Below are 27818 nucleotides of genomic sequence, written 5' to 3'. Positions count from 1 at the left end.
CTTGCAAATGTCCCGAGTATTTTATTTTTTAAAATAAGATTGCTGGAACAAATTCTTAGATTATATATTTTTTCTTGGTTATGGTGGCATATTGCACAAATCTTATATTTCTGAAATTCTCATTTTCATAAGTTTTCTGTGCATATATTATTTATAATTTTTTTATGTATAGTTTGTAAGATGTGAATTTTTGAAGTTCGTATGAATTGAGAATTTGTTTTTCAAATAAAATAGTAATAAGGACCGTTTGGTCCGAACATTTACTCTTTTATCCCCCTCAAATAGTTGGAGGGGAATTATTTGATAAAAAGTTAGATAAAGGAAGTTTATTGATAGACGAGGAGGATTTGTTATACTTTAGGGCATTTGTACTAGCCTTTTTGAATTTTGGCTCTCTAAAAATGTCATTTCAACTTTTCCAAGAGTAACGTCAGCAATTTCAAGAGTCACGCCAGTAGTTTTCACTTTCCGGATTTTTGTTCTCAAAAAAAAAAAATTAAAATTAAATTTTTTTTTTCAACTTTTTCTAAACAGCTATATTTCTAATGGATAAACAATTAAAATTAATAATGAATTGGAATAAGAAAATAAGAATTACAAAATCATATGGGAAAAGTCCATGAATTTGTAATTTTAATTATTTTTTTTAAAAAAAAAGAGTTTTAAAAAAAAAATTATACTTTTTTTTAAAAAAAAAACTGTAGCCATTAAGGCACTATTTGTGTCAGCTAAATAGTGTCTTAACAGCAAAATGCATTGTTTGTGGTACATATTTAAAATTTAAAACAAAAAAAATAAAATAAAAACAAATTTTAAGGGAATATATATATATATATATATATATATATATTTAAATTTATTTTTGGCCCAAATAAAATTTATTTTTGGACAAACAGTTCCTAAACAATATATTATTTATTTAATGATTTTTTTTTTTTTTTTTTTTATAAAAAAAAGAGCACAAAATAACCTATTTTTAGGTTTTTTTAAAAAAAAATCTGCCAAAAGCCACTATTCAATAGCGTTTGCGAAAAAAACAAAAATGGGCTCACGCAAAAAAAGAAAAAAAAAAACAAAGATCGCTGGCCAGTTCGCTGAATACCGCGAGACAAAATAGGCCTGCATGCTTCAGCTAGCCCGTTCGCCAGTCCGCCGCAGCTGCTCTTACCCTTATATATATATATATATATATATCAATTCGCTTGTCTTATCATTATATATTTAAAACAACCTGGGTACTCTCTCATGGGTCTTACTAACACAACGGTGGGTGTTAGTGTCTCACTAACACGTGGTGGTGGAGTCATATCTCCTCATTATTGCATCTATTGTCGAAATTTTGGACAATAAAATCTAACTAGCCCAAAATGGAAGGGGAGAGAGCGAATTTTAAAACGGAAATAGAAAAGAATAAAATTATAAATAATAAGAACATGAACAAAAAAGTGGGAACGACACGTATAGAAAGATAGTGTGACTTAGGATAAAACACTATAAAATCTTATATGTATTAAAGTGAAAAATAGATTTGGTGACATATATATATAAAATAATTTGATTTACAATAACCTTAATACTAACCAAACTTAAACCGTAATTGCTAATTAACGACCGTATTTATTAAAAAATAATTTATAAATTCCGAAATTACAATCTAATATAGAGAATAACCCCTTCCATTCATCATTTTTCTGTCCTTCCTCATCTCTATCCACTCTCTTTTTACCCTTTTTAATTTGCAGTCTACCAATCAAAAAATGAATTTCCATACCAACCTTATCTCTCTTTCCAACGCTCTCCACCAACCTCACAAAACTTATTGCACAATGGAGTGGATAAGGAGTACAATAACAAACCGTGGTCTCTTTAAAGACTCTTTTTAATAGTATTAAAATAATCATCACGATGACATCATCACCCACTCACATGAAATAGTCGAAAGAATTTAAGAGCCAGACGGGTTATCATTGTAGCAAGTAAAAAACGAGTGAGAATGAAATGACAAAAGAGCAAGATTAGGATTAGGATCATACAGAAGTTCAAAAAACCAAAAACAACACACTGCAGATGCAACATGGAAATTTTACTTCTAGTATTAGCATCAATCCTAAACTACCAAATATTTGTAATTACACAGGTTATATACGCAGGTTATCTACTCAAATTACATTCAAATACCAGAAATATATGATTAAGACAAAGCAAATCAGAGAGAGAGATTTTTAACAGTTCCACCTAGCCCGCATCCCGCACACTCGATATGCTCAGCCTTTTCATCACTGGCAGAGTTATCGCCGGAAGCTCCACCTGGTGTTTCGCCCTGTTCATCTTCTTCTTTATCTTCCTCCATCTCATCGTCTTTTGACTGCTTATCAATTCCTCTCACAACTTCAAATAAAGTTGGTAGGTCATTTATCATCTGGAAAAGCCTCTTCCTGTAAATTCCATTTCCAACGAAGTTAGACAGAAAGCATAAAGCATGAATGGTCATTTCCTGAGATGATTTGAAAGAAAAGTTCAAGCTTTGTAGAGCCTTATCCCTCGGCAAGACAAGTGAAGGGTAAGTTTGAGCATTACAGAGCCTTATCCTGGGTACTATAGTGACAATAAGGCTTCGTTCATGGAATTGGAAGGAAAAGAAAATACAGGGAGGGATGGTGTTTTTCATGTTTGGTTTGTTAATTAGGAGAGGGAAAAAAAGGATTTGGAGAGATTTGAAGGGATTTTGCTATCCTTTCAAAAGTGGAAAGAAAGTATAGCAATTTTAGTGACACTTCCATAATACCAAAGAAATTTAAAAGACATTTGGGTTCCACTTTAACGTTAGGCTATAATAGTAAATTGGTTAAAATGGTTTCTTTTCTCTTCTCTCCTTCATCTTTTCCAAACAAGAATGCTATCATTTGCTTTCTTTTCCTTCATAATTTATCCAAACATGAATATAGGTTATTGCTATCTTTTCTATTATTTTCTTCTCTCATAACTAATATTATCCTTTCTTTTCTTTTCTCTCTTGTTTATCCAAACGAAGCCATGAAACTCAAAAATTTGAAATACCAATGGCAGCAACAGAAAGCACCAAGGCCATAAATCATTACTAGCACCATGGACTGATGCCAATGGTAATCATCATCACCACCAACATCCTTTCCTTTTCCCAATCACTACTAGTGAGAACTAAGAACAATTGCTTTTTAGTAGGTTCATAAAAGGGTTATCATTTACAGGAATTGTGCATATCAACTAGAGTATAAAATATCGTAAATACTTCTAGTTATATCTAAAAGAGTTAGTAACTTAGTGCCAGAACATCTAACCACAATAAGTATTGCCTTTACTAGGTTGATAATAGGGAACTAGGGAAGCAATTACAGGATTTGTACTGCATAAATTAACTAGGTGTATAGAATAATGCAAATACTTCAAATTATATCTAAAAGTGTTATTGCTTAAGCATCTAACCACAATGGCTTAAAAGAAAGGTACTGAAAAATTTAGCATCCAGACAATATAAGAACTAAAGAATGTGTCATTAAGTTCCAGAAAAGATATTACCTTTCACTTCTACCAAACCCGAAGCGTCCCCCAAAATAGTATGCAACAGAAAGCAACCACGAATCACTGTGAAGCGCAACTAGTGTTAACCAGTCCTCCTTTCGCATCCCATCCCTAGCAAAGTTTATGCCTAGTGCGGGCTCAGGAAGTTCAGGAGGCAACATCTCAACAGGCAGTTTGAGTTCCCAGGTCTCATTTGGAAAACCATACAGACACAAGTTCATATTCTCTGAAAGCACAATATTGATATATGTTCAGAAACAACAAAGAACTCCATCTCTAAATGATCAGGATCATACTCTTCTGCACTAGCATAAATTTTTTTTTCTAGGTACTACAACGACTATCCAATAACTACTTAAAATGCATCACCGGTAACTATGAATGTTCATCTACATTTTTATCTCTATTAAATGTTATTATCAGAGAAAAAAAAAAAAAAAAAAACTTTTGTTGCTTCCAAAAAAATTAAGGAACATTAACAATCAGGTGCTATAAATTTCCCTAGGATCAACGCCAATGGAACTTCTCTAGCAACAAGCAACACCCACCCTTACTTTAAATAAACTTAAAGTACAAGCAGATTCTAATTCAAAACAAATTTCATTCTTAAAAAAATAAAGGAAAAGAAATGACATAGTGCATAATCACGAAGGAAATTATACTATGGTGTTAATTCTAAGGTTTACTCTACAACTTGAAAAGGAAATAATAAGAGAATGGGTACAGTAACAATATGGTGATATATGAGGAATAAGAAAACAAATAGAGCCCATTAACTTCAGTAACTCACTGCAGTTGCTAAGAACAGTAAGAAGAGAGTGCTAGCAATTGACATACATCTAAACCACGCATTAAGGTAAAGATATATCAAAATAACGAAATTCGATAATTCCAATAGCAATGGGGTTAATAAAAGGGCCAGCCTACTGCAAGCAAGGTCTTGGGAGTGTCATGTGGAGAGGTTGTTTTCCATTTCAAACTTGTAACCTCCAAGTCACAATGAATCAACCTCGCCCGGCCACAATAGCAATGAGGTTAATATTAGTATTAAAAATGCTAGTATGTAAGGTATACCCTTGGTAAACTAATCTTTCTAAAGAATATGAAAGAAGACAGACAGGGCATGTTCCTATCTACTTACTGATTCAACTTTCAGTTAAGATAGTTGGTCAACCCATAGGTACTCTCCTTATTTTTCCATTTCCCTAAATGATTTTAGACACATTAGACATGTCAAAAGTTAGCCCGTGCAACCAAGTACAAGCTTAGAACTTCTGTTACAAATGGACTCTTCAAAAGTAGTAAAATATTCGTGTCGGACACATATCTCTCGGACATGGGTATATGTGTCCGACACTTTTGGTTAAACATGTACTTAAAAAACATATCCAATAATTCAATTACATTATATTATTACTTTAAAAAGAGTTAAATGCCTATATTGAATATTATATTAGATAAAAACATTACTTTACTCTAAAAAATAAAATAAAATAATTAATAAAATGAATATTTAACCGTATCCGCCTGTTCGGAGATTAGACACGTCATGGATACATACCCGTGTTCTATACCCATACCCGAGTAGCTTAGAACAACGAGTGCCAAACCATTGACTAATAATAATAATTTATTAGAAACAAAAAATAATTTTCAATCATGAATACATAAACAGTAAGTTAACCCTCCAAAAAAAATGATACTACAATTTTCTAGTTCATGTTCGACAGTAACAAAACCAATACTTAAATTTATTGGTATTTCACCAAGGGCTTGGTGAGGGTTTGAGTCCCCAAAGGACAAAGTGGGGGTGTGTTTCACAAAAAAAAAAAAAAAAATGTATTTCTACACTCGTGATAGATATATATAGAGAGATGAAAACCGTGACAATAGGGGGAACAAGAAGAAAAACTCACCCGGACCGGACTGCTGATAAACCTTCTCAGCTTCTGCAATAACATAACATATACATACATAAAATCAGAAAAGCCCCAAAATTTAGAGGCAAAATAGAGAAAAAAAAATATACGTGCATATATATATATATATTCAGAGATGAAGAAAAAAATTCGAACCCATGGTGAAAGCCTTGATCAAACCAGCTCTTCTGCCTTTGAAGTCCCTAAAAACCTCCTCTACTGTTCTCGAACAACTCATTCTCTTCACTGGTCACAAAATTCAAATATATATATATATATATATATATATATATATATATATATACATATAATCTCTCAGGAAATATAATGCTGATTCTACAGAATTGAACGACAATGAAAGATAGGGTTTTACTTCCCCAAAAACAAAAATATAGGGTTCCTGCAAAGCTAGGGTTTAAAGAAAAGGAAAAAGAAGGTATATGGCGTTAGCGCTCCACATTTTTTTTTATTTTTTATTTTTAATAGGTTAAATATATTTGGTAACTCTTTTTTATTAAAAATTTTAATTTTTTCTTTTAGTTTTATAAAGATAATTACACTCTTGCATAATAAAATTGCTATTACCAAATATAATAACATTATATTAAATAATATTATTATAAAATTAGCATATTTAAAAAAATTTGTTACCAAATAAATAAAAAAATAATTTAATTGTAAAAATAATTTATTATAATGTGTCACCAAACAATTAACATTCTTTTTTTTTTTTTTTTGACACCTAACTTGTTTATTGATCGTAATTTTTTGACAGCTCTACTGTTAAAAGTGAATATATTTTTTTTTAATTTATTTTATTTTAGAAGCAACCTTAAACGGGCCCTTTTTAGTTCTTACATTTTTAATGTTATAATCCTATATCTACATTAAAATTATGACTGATTTGCTTTTAATTTAATTTTTTAATTTTATAATAATATAGGTTTTATTTATTTACTCAAATACATTTTATCTTAAATCTGGTATCTTTTTATCTTAATCACATACATTTGATAATATTTTGTCAAGTCATTTATAGCCAATTTGAAGAAAGACTCTAACAAGCCAGCAACATATACCAAAGAGAAAACAAAACAACAATCCAAAGAGAGCACCTCAAGCAACCAATTGTAGCCAATTTGAAAGAAAAACGCCACTATCAAAAAAAGGTAGAGTCAAAATGTTCCTATACACTGAATTTCTATTATTCTCAGCATATTATGTCATTAGATAAAATTTAATTCTAAAAAAAATATATGGTAGATTAATTCAGCAACATAAAACAAACAATAAAAACAAGTCACTATATAAAAAGTTTCAATAAGAAAAGTAACATGATATAAATTTTGAAAAAAAAAATTAAAAAATAACATAATATAGTTTTTTTTTTTTTTTTTTTTTTTTTTTTTTTGCATGAACTCATCTAGATGTCCAGTACCATTAGACCACGCCGCCTTTCGTACAGTATAAAAAAATAATATAACCGAGTGTCTCGTAACTTTAGTTGATGGCATCGCCATTATTCTTCTTAATAACCTTATGGATCAATCTTCCTATGACTCAGTTTGTCACTGCTTGGAACTTGGCATTTGTAAGAATGTAATCCAACTTAAAAAATCACCTTCCTCTTAAGAGAATCAAAAGTTTTGAATGCAATGAATAAAAACGGGTAGCTGATGTGGTTTAATATAAATCATAAATATATCTTCAATGACTCGTGTTATTAAGTAGAAAATTTAATTTATGATAACTTAAAGGAACCAAATCCGAGAAGACTACCTGTAATTGCCGAAGAAAGACCTTCGAGTATTAGATTGATCGTTCTCCAGAAAAATTGAAATTTGTACATTGATTGAAGAAAGGAGAGAGAGAAGAGGGTAGAGTCTGAAATGGCATAAAAAGAAGGGATGGAAATGAAATAAGCACACACACACACACCCACACACACGCATAGGTGGCATCGATCAAAAGAATGAATGTTCCTTGCAATTTCTGGTGGGTCCCACGGAAAACGCCAACACTCCAGCGAAAAATAACACCTAAATGCATAAGATAAATTTAAATGACATGACAAGAACTCTACATATTTAATTATCAAATTAAAAGATATGTTAAATAGTTTATTTGACTTTCTATAAATGTTAAAAATCTGTTTTTATAGGGTCATTAAATGCAAATAACTCATAATTCATGTAAATAACTCATAACTGTTGTCGTGAACTCTCTTTATAATATTATTCAATTTTAATTCTTATTTATTCAATTTTAATTATTATTATAAATTGAGAGTGAAAGGAGGTGGAAGCATGCTGTTCTCTCTCTTTAGAGGCTCTACTCTCAGCTTTCACACTGGATCACGATTCCTTTTAAATGAGTAAATCTAATTTGTTACCCTTTCATTTTTTATTGAAGGTTAGTGGTTAAAAGACACTGGATCACAACTTCTTTTAAATGGGTAAATCTAATTTGTTACCCTTTCATTTTTTATTGAAGGTTAGTGGTTAAAAGGGGAAGGTGTAACACTATACACGGAAAGCAACCCAACCACTCGAACAATATAACACTTGCAGCAGCCGCATATCGTTTTGATGAGGCACTTTTGCTTGGAGATGCAGGCTAACAAATTGAATCCATGCATAGTTCTACGATCAGATACAACAGTGGTTCATGGAAAGGAGAGAAGGTAGATGCAATAGATTGAGAAATGGCAGATACAAAGTGTGTTACAAATTCCACATTCCAACTAAATAAAGCAATGATACCATATCTCAACTAAATTCTTCACTGAACACAAATAGAAACAGCAAAACCGGGAAACATATCATCAAGCTTTGTTTCCGCACACTGATCATTCACCTGCACATGCAATAAGGCATTCACTCAACAATCAATTTGCAGATCCATATCTAAGATTTGAACAAAATTAAATATCGTTTTGTGCGAAAAATAATATTGCTTCCTCCTTTATGGAAGATGTCCATATCTAATATTTGAACAAAATTATAAAAAAATATAAATAAATAAAGGATAAGAAAGAAAAAAAAAAAATTGAAAAGAATTGACCCATAACATCTATGTAATGTGGATATGGAACTGACCCTCTTGAACCATGCAAATGACCATCCACGTACAACAACAGAACTAGTACATGTAAATTAAACCAAAACAAGAAGGAGCAAAATATAATTATGAAAAGCATGTTATCGAAACATCAAAAAGTTTTGACAACATAATTTTTGTGGCATCGTCTCCTATCCTTCTGTAGCCACCATAAAAGTATGTATTCTTAGTCAAAAAAAAAAAAAAAACATTTGTGAACGTGTCAATGAGAGAGGGAGTAATATATTCAAATTATATTGGATGAATCCAACAATTCAAGCAAAACATGTTCTGCAAATTCACCTTCAAAGAACAAAAAAATAAAGGAGACATTAGGGAGAGAGGGTACCAAACCAACATGGTCCACGGAACTCGCCTATATCTAATGCAGAGATCTGTAATTCTCTCTTTTAGCTGTGAGTCCTGCATGGGGCAAGAGGGGAAATTTTGTGTTATGAGGATTGGATTACTTTACATCCTCTGTATTCATATTTGTATATAACAAGCAATATTTCCCTCACAGTATATATGAATGACAAAATAGAATTACATCAGACAGATGACACAAATTTATATATAAAAAAAATCAAATGCATATGCTTTCCAATGGTTCTAGTTAATCAATTTGTTATACATTCTAAAATCATATAATATAAATTAGTGGGATCCTAATTTTCTTTCAATTCCGATCCCCATCCTACTTTATCCTCATCTTGGTAATTTGGAGGATGGTGAAATGTTTAAAGTAGGAGAATGAATGAGCCAAGGGGGAGTGTGAATTGCATGCTATTATTGCTTAAATTTTCAGTCGCATGCTATTATTGCTTAAATTTTCTTTTATTGAAAATATAAAATAAAAAAATTAAGTAGTAATTTTATGTTGTACATTAACTAGAAGATTTTCCCTTGTATCAAAATAAAGTGGTTTTTGAGTATGTATTTGTGTATAGATTGACAGGTCACTAATATAAAACATCATTTCAATTCAATGTGAACCATAAAACAATTTTGCAGAGGATTATGTTGCCTGTTGCTTCATTTGAATGAAGAGAAAGAGAGAGGAGGGAGAGTAGACTTACATTATTGCCATTGCTGCTGCACATTTATATCCTTACAGCCACTAGTCATATATGTCACCTTCTGAAACCATTGCTGTCGGATCAAACTTGTGGATTCTTCATTCCATGATATGTATGTGTTTATGATGGAACACATAATCTCCAAAGCAAAGAAAAGTATTCACCTCTTTTCACCAGCTGATATTTCTAGACATCTGCATCATCGACATTTTGACAATAAGGAGAGGTGCTGACAGTGTAGTATTCCATACCCTTAGCGTCTTCGCGGAACACAACATGGATTCCCAACTCCTTTATCACATAAAAAGGAATGAGTACCACTGAAACTTCTACTTCATCATCCACTTGCAACTCTTCCTTGATCTTCCAATGGCTTAACCACATCGTATAAATGTTTCCAGTAATGCCTATGACCGTTGGCCAATAGGTCCACACCATACGCTTGGTCCTATTTCTAACATGTATACTACATCTTGTCATGGGAGGATCAGGAGGACTATCAAATTCTGCCATGGGGTTATACGTATAGACAACACATACATTCATGCCATCAATCTTGAGATTGGGAGATGGAGGTTGTACTTTAAAACATATTGGAAATCCCGTGCTCTTAAAGCTGTACCAGCTTGGAACCTCGCTCCCAGGGACGTAAGTATTAAAAATACCAAATTCAGTCAGCCCCTGCAGCATGAAAATAATAACTTTAGCTCTAATGGATATTGGGTTCGGGGGAAAAGAGAAAGAGAGGGAGAGAGAACGCGCACCAGGACATGAGGGAATAATTGATACCGACCCCCAGGCATGTTTTTCCTGAATGCCAGCTTAACATTTTTCAAGAATTCCAAACTGAACAAGCCCAAATTGCTCATAATTTTTGTGTCAATTTTTCCAATGGGTTCCAACTTATACAATCTCTGAGACTCAAGTAATTTTTCACAGCCACTTAGATGTACGAGAAGTGAACTCGACCAATTTGGTAGATTTATTAACATTTTCAATGACCTGCAATTTCTTAAATTCAGCATCTGTAAACTCATTGGGAGCTCCGGAAGCGACTGGAGTGTTATGCAATCTTGTAATACAAGTGATTGGAGCATAGTGAGACCCTTGATGCTCTCTCGTAGACTATGGATAGGATTTCCGCTTAGATCCAATTGCCGCAACAAGGATAGGTTGCCAAGATCTCTTGGAATAAGATCATCCGATAGATTGCAATCTTTAAGACATAAGCTTGTTAACGAGCGTGGTAAAGAAGTCAGTACAAAACTGATGGAGTACTCTGGAATTTCTCTTGGCCCTGATCCCCAATACCACAAGTATGAAAGCCATGATCTTACTTCAGTGGTTGTTGACAGTGATTGATTTATGGCAGTTCCATCTGCGTGGAGCATTTTCAAAGACTCCATTCCACCCAGTTCCCTAGGGAACTGGTAGAGCTTTGAGCAACCAGAGAGAATGAAATATTCAAGAGATTTCAGCCGGCCAATTTCCAATGGAAGCTCCCTAAGATTTTTGCAGTCTTTCAGATCCAACAAAACTAGTCTCCCCAATTCCCCAATGGATTTATGAACCTCGATCAAATTCATGCAATCTTTAAGAATCAATCTCTCAAGATTAGGGACATTTGAGAAATCAGGCGTATTAGTAAGGCAATGGGAATGGCTGAGATTGAGGATTTTTAATGATCTGAGAAACTGTCAGAAAAAGTAAAAAGTTAGCTATTATATATATATATCCCAAAGAAAAGAAAAAATAAATTAAAAGGAACTTTATGTCAAACCTTTTTTCCCTTCCAAACTTGTTTCAAGCTACTATTTTGCATGTCAAGAACAACAACGCTCCCCAGAGAAAACTCAATGGGTATAATTTCCAAAGAGAACCCACACCAACACAACCATATCAACTTCTTAGGAAATTGTTTGTAGTTTCCAGCAAGCCTTACATTATTAAGGTGAAGCAGTCTTAGATTGTGCATCCTTGAAAATGCATTGGTTTGTAAGTCCACTTCAGTTAATGTGGAAAATGACTCTCTCAAGGTAGAAGTTACAGGGAGCCAAGAGAAGAAGCCCAGACCAATCCGCTCTGAAGAATTGCTTCCATGCAGGTTGAGGATGAGGCCTTCAATGATTTCTGTTCCCTAATAAAGAGGAATCACTAAGTAAGCACAAAATGCAAGAAAAAACATGCAGATAGACTTGAAAAACACAGTTCTTACAGTTTTTTCTATCAATACATTTAAGGCATCCTTGTGATGGCAGAGTCTGCTGCGTTTTGATGGCTCCTTTGGCGATTCACGATGTACTATTTCTCTTCCCATGTCTCGAAGCAACTGATGCATTGTCAGCTCGTTGTCTATGTTGACAGTTACGAGACATCTTTTAATGAGGTTGTCAATCCCAACTTTTGTGTAGTATTCACAACCATCAAGTACTGTAATTACAAAATCTTGGTCCATTCCAACAAAGAAACAAGCAATGTCAAGGAATAAATTTTTGTCGTGGTCCCCTTCTAAAGAATCAAAGCTAATTTTGAGTTTTGTTATGATCTGACTGTCAGGAATTGCTTCCAATTTCTTTATTGCACTTTCCCACACATCTACGCTTCTTCCAGATAGAGAAGAACCCAAAATTTGAAGAGCTAAAGGAAGCCCTCCGCAATACTTTACAACATTTTCTGTGTGCTCCATATATCCTTCAATGGGGTGATCTTGTCCAAAGGCATGCCAACTGAAGAGCTGAAATGATTCATCATCAGTTAATCCCTTAACTTTGTGCACCTTGTGCAGTTCATGTGCCTTCAACAATTGCTCATTTGAAGTTGTTATGATAATTTTGCTTCCTTGTTGAAACCAACTTCTCATTATGAGTACTGCATTTAATTGGTCTTGTTCATTCACATCATCAAGAATAAGTAAAATTCTTTTGCAGCAAATAGAATCTCTTATCTTTATGATTCCTTCGTCAACACTACTAATTTTTACCTTTTTTCCCTTTAAAATATCAGAAAGAAGTTGTTTTTGTAAACGAACCAGACCTCTGGGTTCTTCTGATGTTTCTCTAACCTTTGCAAGAAAACTGCTACCTTCGAATCTGTCAAAGTTCAAGTTATATAAAGTTTTCGCGATGGTTGTCTTCCCTATTCCACGCATACCACTGATTGCCACAATCCCAACTTCATATGATCCATCTTGTAACCACAAATTAATGTCATTTATACGAGAATCTAATCCAACTGGATAGGAACAAACACTTAACATTGTGCGATTCAATTTGTTGCTAATCTCTTTAACGATTTCTTGGATAAAATTTGACTCATACCTACAAAATGCAATGTTTCGTATAATCAATTTTGACAAAAAAAAATTAATAATAAATAATATATATATAACCACTAAAATAACTCTATAATATCTTAAAGTGAAGTAATAAGTTCTAAACAGTGTTGATAAAGAAGTTCAAAATGATTCTTATCAAAAAGAAAATAGTTGTTCAGATTGATTTTAGAAAATGTTAATAATATTTATAGACATTGTTTGAAGTTTTTTAATAAAATGGAGTGAATGGTAATATAAGCATCTAAAGACATACAGCTATTGAATTATGAGTAATGCACTTATGATCACTCGAAGCAAATGGAGCCAAAGTAAGGAATTCAAAGAGCTTACCCATCTTTTGATATCATTCCTGACAAATCTGCAACTTCTCTCAAAGCTTCCTTCCACCGCTTTATCTTGTCCATTCCCTTCTCTTTTCTTTCATCTGACCCCAACTCCAATCTTTTTTCGTGTTTTGCAAATGCTTCTGCAAAACTCCCCTTTAGCCACCTTAGATCAGATGGATCCACATGGTAGAACACAGGCACAATTATATGACCAACGCTCTTCTTGCGTTCAAGGATCTTTAGAAGTTCATCAAGACACCATGTTGAAGATGCATAGTCTTTTGAGAAGACAATTATTGAAATCCTGGACTCTTCGATTGCCTTTATTAATTCTGAAGAGATATCATCTCCTGTCCCAAGTTCATCATCATCCCTAAAGGTACGTATTCCGGCATGCAGCAGAGCTGTATAAAGGTGACCAGTAAAGGTTTTTCGGGTGTCTTTTCCTCTGAAACTTAAGAAAACATGATAAGAATACCGAGTTGAGGAGGCTTCTTGGAATCCCATAGCAGCCATCAAACAAAGATCAAGGAGATCGATGAACAAGTGCTATAACTAATCTGTAGAATCACAACACAACCAATATTACTTGTATATATAAGATGTTAATAAATAAATAAACAATATTATGTACTGAAATTTTGAAATAAGCAAAATTAATTAAATCTTATATATTTCTTATATAAGGAAAATGCTATAAAACATAAAAAAAAAAGGCAGTTTAATTAATTAAATTCTATATATTTCCTTCATATGGAAAATGCTATAAAATAATATTTAAAAAAAAAGGCAGTTTAATTAATTATAAATAAGGCAAAGGTTGAATGGAAAACACACATAATAAAAAGTGCAGACAACGAACAGATTATTTTAAATTGGCTTCACAAAGATTTTAGCTTAACTCAATACCTAAACAAAAATTCTCAATTATTTGAAATTGCAACAAATCAATCATTCTATATACAAAAGAATCTTATTTCTTTTTCTTGACCTTGGATCTTTCAAAACATACAAAACCAAGATAAAAGAGCCAGGTAAAAGACCATACCAGTATTTTAACGTATTTGGTATTAAAGATTCATGTAATTAATTAACTTGTGACACTATGCAATTGGTCTTTCAAAGGTGAAAAAAGGGTTTACCTGTAATTGCCGAAGATTGATCCTCCCAGTATTAGAAGATGGAACCGTTCACAGACAGATTGAAATTGTTGATCGGAGAAGAGAGAAGCATGGGCGGCACTGGTATCCACCCACCGGAACGAAGCTTCCTCGCAACCACCATTTAAGACAGAGACTTTAAAGTCTCAAACAATGCTTTGTTTAAGACTAAAGATTCTTCTTTACTTTCAATTTTCTGGGAAAAAAATAATTCGGTCAATGCCAGTTTTCATTTCCGTAATTGTCTAATCCCATTAATAAGACTTGTTTTTGGTTTTTGTTGCTGGCTGCACATTAATGGCGGGCCCCACCACCCACCTGTTCTCTATTGTTGAAATTACAATAAATTAATCATTGTCCTAACATCCCCCAAATCACTGCATCTCCCAAGTATGAACGATACTTTGCCACCAAATACATTCTTGCCACAAATAAATCTAGCAAGGAATCTTTGAATGATGGATAAGAAACCAGAGACGGATGAGGATCAGAGATTCAGAGTAAAGCAAACAAACCCGATTCAGCTCCTTCTTCAGTTGCGACTCATACAAATCCCATCCACGCAGTATTATTTTCAGTTTTATTACAAAAACAAACTCAAGTTTACAACGTGATGTTTGACATTTTCATACAGCTCATCACAAGAATTACTAGCAGTAAAATACAATGGGGGTTGAATTCCATTAAAATTCTATGCACAGGCACACAAGAAACTGGAAAACTACGTACTCTTGTTGGCTCATAGTCATTTGCAGGTTAGTTTGGTTCTTATTTCGCGGAAAAAACTGGTATGATCCAATTTCAAACTAAAGCAGCTGACTGAAGTAGACACAAGAAAAAAGAGAGATCAGGGAGAGTGAGGAGAACAGCAAGACAAACAAGCACAATGAGAGAGAGAGAGAGATATGCAAGCCCAACAACCTGTGGACCGACAACCGCACAAGCAAAAAACTACAGCATTAAGCAACCCATGATTAAGCTTACATATTTTTCTGTTTAAAAATCCTCATTTTATCAAAGATAAGGTCCTTTCTTTCATTTGCTAATACATAAATGAATGCTACAGCTAAAGCTTCATCTTTAACCAGGACAATACTTGATCCTAATATATCAAAAGTGAATATGCTCATGCCATTTGCATGGGTCAAAACACAGAGTTTTTGACCTTATACAGACACTATTCCCAATGGGTAAAATCCCATCCTAAGCAGCAACTGGAACCTTTGCCGGCTTCTTAACAGCAGCTGCCTTTTCTGTCTTCACAGCTTTTGTCATTTCTGGCTTTTCAATTCCTTGAATATCAACTATCCTCAGCTTAGTCAGTTCCTAAAATGACAATCAGATGTTAAGCACAAAGAACTTACTGATCGCCAAATACATATACATATATATATATTTGGTGGTGGGGTGCAGGGAGATTGGGGTCATTTGGAACCAATTTGTTCTGCTAGTCAATTGGACTTACCTGTCGATGGCCTCTGGTTCGGCGATAGTTCTTTCTCCTCTTTTTCTTGAATATAATTACTTTTGCATCTAATGCCTTGAAGGAAAAGGAATAAAGAATAAGATCTCAAATGGGTAAATGAAGTACACGCATATTATAAATCTCAACTAAATGAAGGCTCTCCATCTATTTGATGTCAAATATATGAAATCTATTCTGTCAATCCACCCTATTTAAGGTCATACTTCTCTATTGCCCTAGTGGTGTTCGAAGGGGAAAACTAGAGGACATAATCTTTACCATTAATTTCAAAAAAGAAAAGAGGCAATTTTAAGACAGTCAGACTTGTCGGACAGAGCATTTATCATTGCACCAAGCAATGACCCTTGCCATGCTTATCAATTAAGGCAAATAATAGTTCTAACAGAAATTTCTGTTCATATGACGATGTTATTTTTCAAATCAATGTGATATTGTGATCAATCGGAAGTCAAGCTGAACACCATAATAAGAACTAAGATCCACACCTAAGTGAAAATTTCCAGTTTCTCTATATTTGGTATCCAGATCGATCTAGCTAATTAAGACAGAACAATAAGGACATTTAGTAACTGAAAGTATATTTTTGACAAGAAATAATAGTCCTGCAACTAAAGGATCCACAACTAAAGGTTTCAAAGTAGCAAAGAGTGCTCAATAAAATATAATTTAATGGGCTATTGAGCGTATTACAAGAGAAGCCATCAAGTTTTTTCCAACACCATATCTCCATTCAAGAGATGCCGCTTTTTGCATCCTTTATTCTCTGAATATAACCATTACTTAGATAATCTTCAAATGGACAAGGACGAAATTCAAAAGGAAGGGGGAAGAAAAGAGTTAGAAGAAAGTGTCATTTTTTTTACTAAGTTAGAATGTTAGATTCACCAGAATCACTTGTATTTGATTTTTAGATGTTTAGAAGGTGAAAGGGATGAAAAATACACTTTGCTATAAATGTTCAAGCACTACTGTTATATCTGACTAAAAAATATAAACCCCTCTTGTATAAAAGCTGTAGGCAGGTGAAAAAAGAAAGAAAGAAAGAATGAATGAAAAATAAATAAGTAAATAAATAAACATGCCGTCACTCTTACATGCTCCTCAACAACTGCATGGACCTCTGCATCAGGCAATATGGGCCGACCAATAATAGTCTGTGTCTGTGAACCCAGCATGAGAACCCTGTTTAAAATTATCTGCAATAGAAGATGTCATACAAGCATCAGCTAAGATTCATGGTACAGTTGATTGAAATTGAATCGGATAAGCAATCACCAAGCTACATATAGCCAAATTAATAAGAACTTAAGGTATAGTTGCATCACCATCTATGTTAACTTAGCTGCCAAATTTAGTTCATTATCAACATCAGTAAGACACAGACAAAGGCATATAAGAAAAGAGCTAAATAGCAAGCTAGTTGAACAAAAATGAATAATAAACCAACGGCCAGTGGCCTAGCGGTATCAGCCTCTTACTTCCCAAAGGGAGGTTAGAGGTTCAAGTCTCAAAAGAGATAAGTGCGTATGAGTACCAACTAGGGAAAAAAGAAAGGATAATAAAAGGGAAATGGAAAGCCCAATAGGATCTCAAGTTCTATAAACATTGAATGTTAATTGCTCAAGGTGTTACCATTATTGTTGAAAGATGAATGCTTTAATAACAAAATGTAAGTTTAAGTACCATCATCTCGAATTGGGACACATAATAAGAAGGTGACCATTTTAGAAAATGAAGGTGAAAAATTAAAAAAACAGGAGACTTCAAAAAGAAAAAATCTTACACCATCATTTCATGTCATGCTGCATGTTATACAATAACAATCAAAGCAATTTTCACAACTACTTGGGGTCGGCCACATGAATCCTATGTTTGCATTCTGCTCTATATAAGGATATAGCCTCATTCAATCCACATGCTAATATATTACCAAAATTCTAAATGATCACATTTTTACCTTCAAATTCTACATGAAAACAAAATCACATCATTCAAATTATTAGCCGCATCCAGAAAATCCCAATTATGAATTCTATTAAACACAGAAGTATCAACAATAATTCCAGTAGTAATTCCATATAATGTGATTTCTATTCATACACAGAAGTAGTGATTATACACATCAAACTATCAGAAATAATTACAGTAAAGAGTAACATATTAAAACTAACATCTAAAAAAAATGCAAATTTTCAACCAACAATAATACATGCATTCAAGTACATATGAAGAACAACTCACCTTCTCATTCACTTCACAGAATTTCAACCTTTCCGTGTAAATGCAATCCCAATTGCTAACCTTAAACTGATGGGAACCGATCTGTATAAATCCCCAAAAACAACAAATAAGAATAAAAAATTCACAGAATCGACATTCAAAAATCAACCAAAAACCCAAACCTGAACAACAGCGAAAACAGGAACATAGGGTTTGAAAGGCCGAGTCGAACGATCAATCGGTCCAATCACTTTGTACCCAATTTCTGCCGCCTCTTGTTCTCTCTCCTCCGGCGTATACGACTTATTTACACGACCCTTCGATGCCGAAACATTCTCATCATCAATATCCTCTTCATCTTCCTCTGCATCATCATCTTCATCTTCATCTTCATCGTCGTCTTCATCGTCGTTTTCGTCGTTATCAGTGTCGTCATGTTGATCAGAAGAGAAATGGCGAGTGTGGAAGAATTGGGAGTAGCAAATGGGATTCAGATTGGTGGAAATGGGGAGAAATTTGTGGGTGAGGAATAGGGGAGAAAGGGGATTGGGGGTTAGGGTTTTCTGGAGGTGGGGTAGGGTTTTGAGGGATTGGAGAGATGGGTTTGGAGAGACAGAGGATGTGTAGTGACGGGTTAGAGAGAGAGCTTGGATACAGCGTCTGTTCGCCGCCATTGTTGTTTTGGGGCTGTTCAGAGAGAGGTGTTTAGTGAGCTTTGGTTAGAAGTTGTGTGGAGGTTTTTTTATTCCGGGTGGTGTAAAACTTTCGGGTTGGCTTTTCGGGTGGTGCTATGAGAACAATAATAAAAGGGTTGAATTTTTTATTTTTATTTTTTAATATCAGAAAGGGTTGATCATTCATGGCTAATATTTGGTTTTATTTTAATTTTTTTCTTAATTGGTATTCCCACACGGTCACATATACGGAGACTTAAATCTTTAACCTCACAGCGAGATCTCTTCAGTAGGTCAACGACCCAGTAATAATATTAATTTTATTTTTTATTTTTGATAAAAAAAATACACATAACTCAAACACACACTGGGAGTCAAACCCCACCATTTACCTAAAGAGGTAGGGGAGATACTACCACAAGGCCATTGGTTATTTATTATTATTCATTATTATTCCCGTACATTTCATCTAATAAAATCTAAACCAAGATAAATGATTTTTTATTTTTATTTTTTCTTTAGAGTACGTGTATCTGTCCCATAACATACACGGCATTCAAGTTAGGAATGCAATTCAAAAGTGAGACTGAAAACTTACTTCTCAAATTCTTACCAACGCCACTGTTTTACGAGGCCAATCAAGATAAGTTTTTTCTTTTTTTTTACGAGAGAGTAATTTCCTAATTTAAACTTTATTTTCTTTTGGCGAATTTGAGCTTATATGTTAGTGTTCATACTTCGGTTGTTTAACTCCTTTTGGTCAATTTCGTTCAATCTTGGGCCTTAAACCGAGACATATGCAAGTCTAATGAGCTAAACTATTTTGTTTATTAAATATTCAAAAAAAAAAAAAAAATCTCAAACTCAAACTGGACTTTAATTTAATCTGAGTCCGAACTGAAATAATAATCAAATTTTAAAAAATAATTGCTAATTAGCATCCATAGCTAAGAAAGATGAGCTGGTGGTGGAGTATGGTGGGATTTTGGTAGAAGGCTCTTTAAAATATTACTACTAAATTTTAAATAATCATTAGTTGACAATTTATTAATTTTTAATTTTTTTTTAAGACTCCGTTTGTTCCAAAGTAAAATTTTTTTTTATTCAAGTAAAATATTTATTATTATTCTTTTTTACTTTGTTAATGTTTGGCAAAGGTTTACGAGGTTGAGGTTGAGGTCGAGTTCAAGTTTTAATAACTTTTTAAAAATGGATAAATAAATTATTTTTACTTTTTAAAAAATATTTTATATCCAAATAAACTAAATCCTAAGTGTTTTTTTTAATAAAGCAAATTTATAATTATAATTATTATTAACTTATTTATTTATTTATTTTTATTATCACCAATTCTTCCCTCTTTAATTAGTAGAGTGGCGCACTTCGGCCATTAGCTTCAGAGCCCAAAACCCTCGCAACCAAGCTGAACCGCTTCTGTAATCAACACCCAACTATTTATCTCCGCCTACAACCACCACCACCACCACCAGCAGCAACCACCAATCGACGCCCATCACAACCACACACGTCCTGTTCTGTTACTTGGTACCTTTTAAACTTGAGAAAAAACCAGCACCCAAATGAAGAACAAGTGCACATGTAGATATCAGTGATTGAAGTAACCAATCTTGAAATGTCCCATTTATGGGTTCGAACGCTTTCGGCCCGAAAGATCCACCGTCGCTTTAGTCTGCCTTTGAGGACCACTGCTCTTGTTGAATGCCAATCCAATTTCTACAACACAACCCCCAAATTTTGTAAAGACAGACTCTTCTTGTATGCCAATTCGTTCTGCAGTCATGCTACAATCAGACATGGTAAATTCTTTTCGGCAAATTATGAACTTTGCGTGTTTTTATATATGAAACATGTATTGCTCTTGAATTGGGTTCATGGGTTTTAGCTTTAGTCTTTACTGGATGTGGATATATTTTTTATTTTTTGTAGGATCGTTATTCGATGATACTATGATAAATGGCATTGGAATGAAACATATTGGTTCGAATTACTGCAAATTAAGCTCATACTCGCGTCATTTTACATTTCAAAATTCCGGTGGATTTTGTACTTTGTCAGCCCCAGATACTGAAAATGCAGTATCGGGTATTTCTAGCAATGATGAAAGGGGTGATGTTGAAGAATTCAGTGTTGATTCTGATGATATTGTTGGTAACGATGAACCAAAAGTAAAGGGTATGGATAAAAAGCCAGTTGAATTTTCAGAAGTTGATATTGACTTACTTCCAACTTTACTTATTATGGGGCGCCCAAATGTAGGCAAGTCAGCATTGTTCAATCGGTTAGTTTTCTTTTCGTGATCCATGTTTTTCATAAAATTCTTACCGGCTGTAATACCCACTTTAATCAAGTTTTTTCTTGTTGGTGTTTTATATGTAGCTTTTCTACTATATTATAGTTGGTTTTATGGTGTTTTAGCTTAATTGGCCGGAGGGAGGCTCTGGTGTACAACACTCCTACTGACCACGTGACGCGGGATATACGAGAAGGGGTTGCCAAATTGGGTAATTTGCTATTTAATGTATTGGATTCAGCTGGATTAGAAGCGGAGGCATCTTCTGGTTCTGTTCAAAACAGAACTGCAGAAATGACAAGAAATGTGCTAGCAAGGTCTCAGTTTGCCCTCTTCCTCATAGATGCAAGGTTAGTTTGTTAGATTAGTTATGACATATCTTATAGATTTGGTGCAATTGTACTTGGTTTTGTCCAATGCACATAGTTGAAGTGAAGTAGAAAAATGCATGTTGACTTGCAGAGGAAATTAATTTAGTAATAGATGAATGTTGAATGATCTGTGAATTTTAGTTAATAATTGGAATTATTCACTACATTTGGGATTTTCAAGAATGAATAATAGATTCTCATTCCATTTTAATTTATCTGGAAGAAACAGATTAATAAGTTGGTTACTTTTAATAAGGTCTCTTATTGCTCTGATCTTTTTGTGTGCCCTTGGTCCTATCTTTGTGACCAGAGATGGTCTGCAGCCCAAGGATATGGTTGTTGGAAAGTGGTTGCGCAAGCATGCATCTGGAATCAAGACTATTGTGGTGATGAATAAATCTGAATCACTTGATGATGGCGTTGGCTCTCTTGCTGCTGCTGTTGGTGAAGCTCATATGTTAGGATTTGGAGATCCTGTTCCTCTATCTGCTGAGACTGGATTGGGTATGACAGAACTTTACGAAGCTCTTAAACCATTGCTGGAGGACCACATGCTCCAAATCTTAAATGGTAAGTGAACCTATTCCTCAAAGATTTTATTCATCAATAATGGAGACATCCATTGTCATGACAAGTTTCCTGGGCTTTTTTATGGATTGGATCTATTATTTGGCTTGAATTTATGGAATCCCATCGGGAAAAAAGGAAAAAACCATGAATGAGTAGCATTTCCAATTTCTGACCTGGATACTTGATCAGATGCATCGCCAGATAGATGGCAATTTCCGGGCATCAACTATGAATAGTTAACAATATGCATTTTTCCTCTCTGATATAGATGGGTCATGGGAGGAATTTAGCTTGAGAATACTGTACTGTTGTGAGATTGAATTATGATTTATCCATTTTTTTAGTGCCGCGTCATATTTTTAACTCACCCGAGTATTTATGTAACTTCTCTTATTATTATTTTTTAAATCAGCTTTGTGCTTTCATTTAAAATAGATGAACATAATCAAGACAGTAGCTCCTGTGAGGATGAGGAATCTAAGTTGCCATTGCAGTTAGCGATTGTAGGACGGCCCAATGTCGGGAAGTCAACCTTGCTAAATGCATTGCTGCAAGAAGATCGTGTTCTGGTGGGGCCAGAAGCTGGTTTGACTAGAGATTCTATTAGAGCAAAGTTTCAATATGAAGGGAGAACAATATTTATGGTTACTATCAGTTTCTCATACATTTTCTTTCTTTTTCATATTAATGGTTGAATATGGTTTTGAACTGTTTTACTGATTTGACACAAGTGCCCTTAAAGTATTGCTTTTTTGATGCATAGCTTAAAATATTGATTCATCTTAGTTATACTCTTGAAATGAATCATACCTACAACACTGCCCGCAGTCTTGCGGGAGGCGGCCAAAAGCAAAAAAAAGTTACAAGGAATCAAAAGTCTCAAAACTGAGATTCATGTCTATTCTCTTGTTTAAGTTCTCTTCCATTCCCCTTTCTCACTAATTTGGGGGCTATTTCCTACTTCATGGGTGTTCCTTGTCAGTCCTCATCGAAACCTATGATAACTATCTCCAACTGGTTTCTGTATGTATTTTTATCCCTGCTTTTACAGTGTACTATCTGCATTAAATCTTCATCTATGAAGGCCATTCCACTCTTGATTCTTTGTCCCATCCTCAGTAGCTTATTCATTTCACTTCATATTTATCACATTAATTATATTTCCACTATATAATTTGAGACACTTTGCTGGGTGCTGGGTGGCCCATCCTATTTTTTGTTGTCTAGACCTTATAATAGCTGATAAGATGTGCAGAAAGGTCAGATATTATCCAACAAAGAAGAAGTGGAAAGAACCTTTGGAGTCTTAACATGACAAAGCAATGCTGGCTATAAGACATTTTACAATTTTTTTTGTTCTTTTTAAATTTTTTGAGCCTTGGCTGTACCTTTAAACTCCTTAATCATAAATGATGAGTTCATTATGTAATGTTGTTGGGTTATTCTTTCAGGTTGACACTGCTGGTTGGTTGGAGAGGTCAAAACAGGAGAAAGGACCATCATCCTTGAGTGTTGTGCAATCAAGAAAAAACCTTATGAGGGCTCATGTAGTTGTTTTAGTCCTTGATGCTGAAGAGGTGTGTCATATATTTCATTTTTCCATTATGCATTTATGTTTTGTAATTTTTATGCCAATTTTTGATAGTAAAATGGTGAATTGAGGTTAATGTAGCTGATCCCAAATAGTCGGGACAAGACTTTGTTGAATTGAGTATTTTTAATGGCAATCTGAATGCTTGATGTAATTATATCAATAAGTTCACATTGAGATGCTAATTAGATAAAATCTTATGTTAATGTATTCAACTTAGAAGTTAGAACATGCAGGATGAATATGAGCTCAGTTCAACAAGTTTTAATCCCAACTACCTGAACAAATAGTAAGCAAGAAGGGGGAGAAAAAAAAAGAAGAAGAAAAAGAAAAAAGAAAGGAAAGAAAGAGAACAACCATTATTTACTTCCTCTTTCATTCAAACTGAAACATCTAAGGTAAGAAACTTTAGCTTGGTTATTGAGCATTAATAACATAACAAGCCTTAACCCCAACTAATAGGGGAGAGCACAGAGGACATGCCTAGCAGAAATAATAAGGAAGAATAAATAAAGATAAGATTAAGAAAGAAGGGAAACAAATAGGAAGCTCTTTATTTGTTTCCTCTTTTCATTGAATCTGAAATATCTAGATAATTTTTTTTTTTCTTTTACCTTTGTTATTGAGCAATAAAAACATAAGCACAAGGAGAAGACAAATTAAAGAAGAAATTACTGTAATTATTGTCAAATACTGCTTAATAAGTATTTATGCATACAACTGCTTTTCGTTTTTTAAGTTATATATATATATTTTTTCTTTTCTTGGTAGTTTTGATACTTCTGCATTTTTTATTTTCTAAAGTCATCTTTTTGTTGTTTAACATTACTCAATTAAAATTGAAGGTTAGCATTTTCTTCTTCTTCTTCTTCTATATCAAACATTATACGGTACTACCATGTGAAAATAACAGTGAAGTATATAAAAGTCATTACTTGATTCCTCCTATTATCCAGTTACTACCATGTGGAAATAACAGTGAAGTATATAGAAGTCATTACTTGATTGATTCGTCCTATTATCCAGTTATTGTATGTTATTTTAAACACTACATCGTGGAAGACTAATCATTTTTTAGGAACTCATTCTATTTCTTGTTACATTTGTTTATCATTTAATACGGCGATCAGATTGCAAAAGAGCAGAGGAGTATGAAGCATGCTGAAGTAGTAATAGCAAGACGAGCAGTGGAAGAAGGGCGTGGTTTGGTTGTGGTTGTAAACAAGATGGATCTTCTAAAAGGGAAACGGAATTCTAGGTTATATGAGAATGTCATCAAAGCTGTTCCTGAGGAAATTCAAACAATTATACCCCAGGTTTGTCAGCTTATCAAATACATCAATCACTAAATTCTTCATTCAAAAGAATTTCTTTGCTGGAGTCTACCCAAAATCAGCTGTTATGTTAATCTATTTTCTACCTGTACCATTTTAGCGGAAGTTAAACACGTTATTCAATGATAAAATATTCTGCTGCATTGGTTGAGGGTGGAAGAACTTTCTGATTTTGTAATTATGTGTAGTGTTGAGATTGACTTATATTCTAAACCAGATATTGATAAAATGAAATTCTTTTTGTCTTGATATTCTCCTGCACCCTTTTTACTTGTTGAGTTGTTGTAATGCTATTATCTTCTGATTAATATAACAGTACCTAAAAACTTGTTCTGCTATTCCTGTAGTAGGAAAAAATTTCAACTTCTTCCAGTTTTCTTAATGTTTTGAAGCTGAAACCAATTTAAACTGGTTGAGAGGATGGGTTTTCAACCTGATTTAACTGGAAGTGTAAATTAAACCTAAATAGCAATGCGGAATCAGTGCTCTTATGGAGTACTTATTAGTTTAGCTTTTAAACATTTTTTAGCTGCTAACTGGCTATCTCATGGACTTGCCAATTTTGACAATGTTTTTTATTGCCTTGGTACCTACGAAAGGGTGTGCAGTTGAAATCAGGAATTCAGGCCACTTCGCTTATTGGGAGTGTTTATGAGTTTGCTGAAGTCTTGCTCATATTGTTTCTGTATGGGAATTACTAAAGGCTAAAGGTGGTTCTACTTGCAAATGCATGCATGGACTTCAGAGTTGGGAACGTACAAGCTAGACATTGAACTAGTCTCCTATCATTCCTGAATCCCATATACCAAGTGAAACCAACCCCTTGCCATCTGGAATGCCCATAACTTATCTTCAACCTTTTTAAATGCAAAACCCACAAGTTTTGCTTAATCTTTATCCAGCATACATTCATACAACCAGTTGTAGGCTTCATTATTCTAAATTATTTTGTTTTTTAATATATTAATTATTATATATACTTGTTTAAAGGAGTTTCATATGGAAGTACTAATATTTTATAGAATTTCTTGTTTATCATCTGCATGTACTTGTCTTAGTTTTATTTGTTTATTTTTTTATTTGAGAGAGAGCACTGTATAATTTAAAACAATAAATTTGGGTGGAAAATTTAAAATATGTATATATGTATAGAAGTGTACATTTGATTCTTCATAACTGTAATTTCCAGTAAATCTTTTAAAGGAATTAGAAATCAATATGCCCTTTTCATTAATTTGTGCATTGATAATCTCAATTAGTTATCGAATTTTCCATTTCCTGTGAAAATTTGAGACCATGTCACTCTCCGCAAGGACTTGGGTTCTACTTTTTATAATATCTGGAAGTTGCGCAGTAACTGTAATGTACCTAATGTACCTTTGGATCTTGAGGGAGTGGTTTAAGATGTTGTGTTGTGGAGATCTTATAAGATTATGTCATTAATGGTAATGTTGAAAGTTGACTGATCTATATCTTTGATCGAAGTTGGGCAAGTAATGCAATCTCTCTTGTTCACTTGGTTTCTTTCTTTCTTCCTGTTTTCCGTGCATCAAGAATTCAAGATCATAACAATTCCTTCTTACTGCAGCAGTATAATCAGTGGGGCTGTAGACTTAGATTGGCTGGGAGCTTCAACACCACATTATGAGAAGTGTCTTTTTAGTTTCAGTTTCGCCCTTTCCAAGTATTGGTAACCGGTGACAGTAGCCACAATACTTAAAGGAACGCTAAAACATGCTTGTTGGACAGGGTCTGGCTTACTCTTCACACTTGATTTTAGGTCACCTTTTAAAAATAACATGTTCTTATCCAAACATGCTTCTCCTGGAGAGAATAATATACAGGGAAGTAGTTTTGCTGCTGATAATTAAATTATAAAAATGGTTAGTTTTGGATGCGATTGGAAAATATATTACTTATTATTATTTTATAGAGATGCGATTAGTTTCCTTCCATTGCTCAAGTCATGATTTCTAGAATGGTGAAGTAGTTGACCTGGAATTGACATGGGTTTGTTGACAGGTGACGGGAATACCAGTTGTATTTGTTTCAGCACTGGAGGGAAGGGGCCGGGGAGCTGTGATGCGTCAGGCCATTGATACATACGAGAAATGGTGTTTAAGGTTGCCTACAGCTCGTCTTAACCGTTGGTTGCGCAAGGTCAGTATGTCAGAGCCTTCTCATTTCGTCTCCCAGAACCATGCAAATATCTATTACTATTGGTAGTGAATACTCTTCTGTTTCTTTGAGTCAGGTTATGAGTAGACATTCTTGGAAGGATCAGGCTGCCCAACCTAAGGTCAAGTACTTCACCCAGGTGAAGGCCCGGCCACCTACTTTCATTGCCTTCGTGAGTGGGAAGACGAAGCTCTCTGAAACGGACCTGAGGTTCTTAACGAAGTCCTTGAAGGAAGACTTTAATTTGGGCGGGATTCCTGTCCGGATTATGCAGCGTTCTGCTTTAAAAAAGGCCGAGGGTAGCAGCAGCAATAGCAAGAACAGCCAATATGGTGGGAAAATTGCTGAAAGAGTAGTGTCTGACAAGAGAATTGTTGAGTCTATTGTTGCAAAAGAAGACTTAACATTTTGAACTCAAAAGGATGCCTATGATTATTTATCTTTTGATGTATTTTCTGTACACAGATGTTGAGATTGAGCACTAGGTACAAGTATAGTGCTTCCTACATTAACAATGTATTTGAGCTTTGTGAAGCTCATCTTCTGGAGAAATGTATATGCGTAGAGATAAAAAGTGATAATGGTTATATACATGTTTTTCCTTTAAA

General features: G+C 33.9%; 4 protein-coding genes across 7 annotated transcripts; 1 reads left to right on the top strand and 3 right to left on the bottom strand.

Annotated features, from left to right (window-relative positions):
* Positions 1–1988: 1988 nt before the first annotated feature.
* Positions 1989–7343, bottom strand: LOC132299493 (PHD finger protein Alfin1-like). Of its 2 annotated transcripts, XM_059796160.1 has the most exons (5): positions 7257–7343; positions 5634–5723; positions 5475–5507; positions 3556–3784; positions 1989–2435 (listed from the first exon to the last, which is right to left on the bottom strand). In XM_059796160.1, the coding sequence occupies exons 1-5, from the start codon at positions 7324–7326 to the stop codon at positions 2207–2209; spliced, it is 651 nt and encodes a 216-aa protein (XP_059652143.1). In that variant the 5' UTR covers positions 7327–7343; the 3' UTR covers positions 1989–2206. The 2 variants fall into 2 exon arrangements, with proteins under 2 accessions (XP_059652143.1, XP_059652145.1); XM_059796162.1 differs by lacking the exon at positions 7257–7343 and having other exon boundaries at positions 5634–5922.
* A 798-nt stretch (positions 7344–8141) lies between these two features.
* On the bottom strand, positions 8142–14820 carry LOC132299491 (disease resistance protein RUN1-like). Of its 2 annotated transcripts, XM_059796157.1 has the most exons (8): positions 14458–14820; positions 13320–13875; positions 11871–12972; positions 11436–11792; positions 10420–11349; positions 9656–10336; positions 8926–8999; positions 8142–8333 (listed from the first exon to the last, which is right to left on the bottom strand). In XM_059796157.1, the coding sequence occupies exons 2-6, from the start codon at positions 13829–13831 to the stop codon at positions 9842–9844; spliced, it is 3396 nt and encodes a 1131-aa protein (XP_059652140.1). In that variant the 5' UTR covers positions 13832–13875; positions 14458–14820; the 3' UTR covers positions 8142–8333; positions 8926–8999; positions 9656–9841. The 2 variants fall into 2 exon arrangements, with proteins under 2 accessions (XP_059652140.1, XP_059652141.1); XM_059796158.1 differs by lacking the exon at positions 8926–8999.
* Positions 14821–15427: 607 nt separating this feature from the next.
* Positions 15428–18952, bottom strand: LOC132299492 (large ribosomal subunit protein bL21m). Its single transcript, XM_059796159.1, has 5 exons — positions 18364–18952; positions 18203–18283; positions 17056–17157; positions 15941–16015; positions 15428–15801 (listed from the first exon to the last, which is right to left on the bottom strand). The coding sequence occupies exons 1-5, from the start codon at positions 18853–18855 to the stop codon at positions 15679–15681; spliced, it is 873 nt and encodes a 290-aa protein (XP_059652142.1). The 5' UTR covers positions 18856–18952; the 3' UTR covers positions 15428–15678.
* Positions 18953–20239: 1287 nt separating this feature from the next.
* Positions 20240–27818, top strand: LOC132299490 (uncharacterized). Of its 2 annotated transcripts, none has more exons than XM_059796156.1 (9): positions 20240–20672; positions 20803–21154; positions 21292–21516; positions 21848–22107; positions 22543–22676; positions 23559–23684; positions 24829–25014; positions 27055–27192; positions 27287–27818. In XM_059796156.1, the coding sequence occupies exons 1-9, from the start codon at positions 20489–20491 to the stop codon at positions 27620–27622; spliced, it is 1941 nt and encodes a 646-aa protein (XP_059652139.1). In that variant the 5' UTR covers positions 20240–20488; the 3' UTR covers positions 27623–27818. The 2 variants fall into 2 exon arrangements, with proteins under 2 accessions (XP_059652139.1, XP_059652138.1); XM_059796155.1 differs by having other exon boundaries at positions 22543–22751.

Source organism: Cornus florida, unplaced genomic scaffold (genome assembly GCF_030987335.1).
Source record: "Cornus florida cultivar Cherokee Brave unplaced genomic scaffold, ASM3098733v1 CherokeeBrave_3.0.0_Hap2_Chr03, whole genome shotgun sequence".
Taxonomy (NCBI): domain Eukaryota; kingdom Viridiplantae; phylum Streptophyta; class Magnoliopsida; order Cornales; family Cornaceae; genus Cornus; species Cornus florida.
The sequence above is the reverse complement of the archived record's forward strand: the minus strand, read 5'-3'. Positions and strand labels throughout refer to the sequence as shown.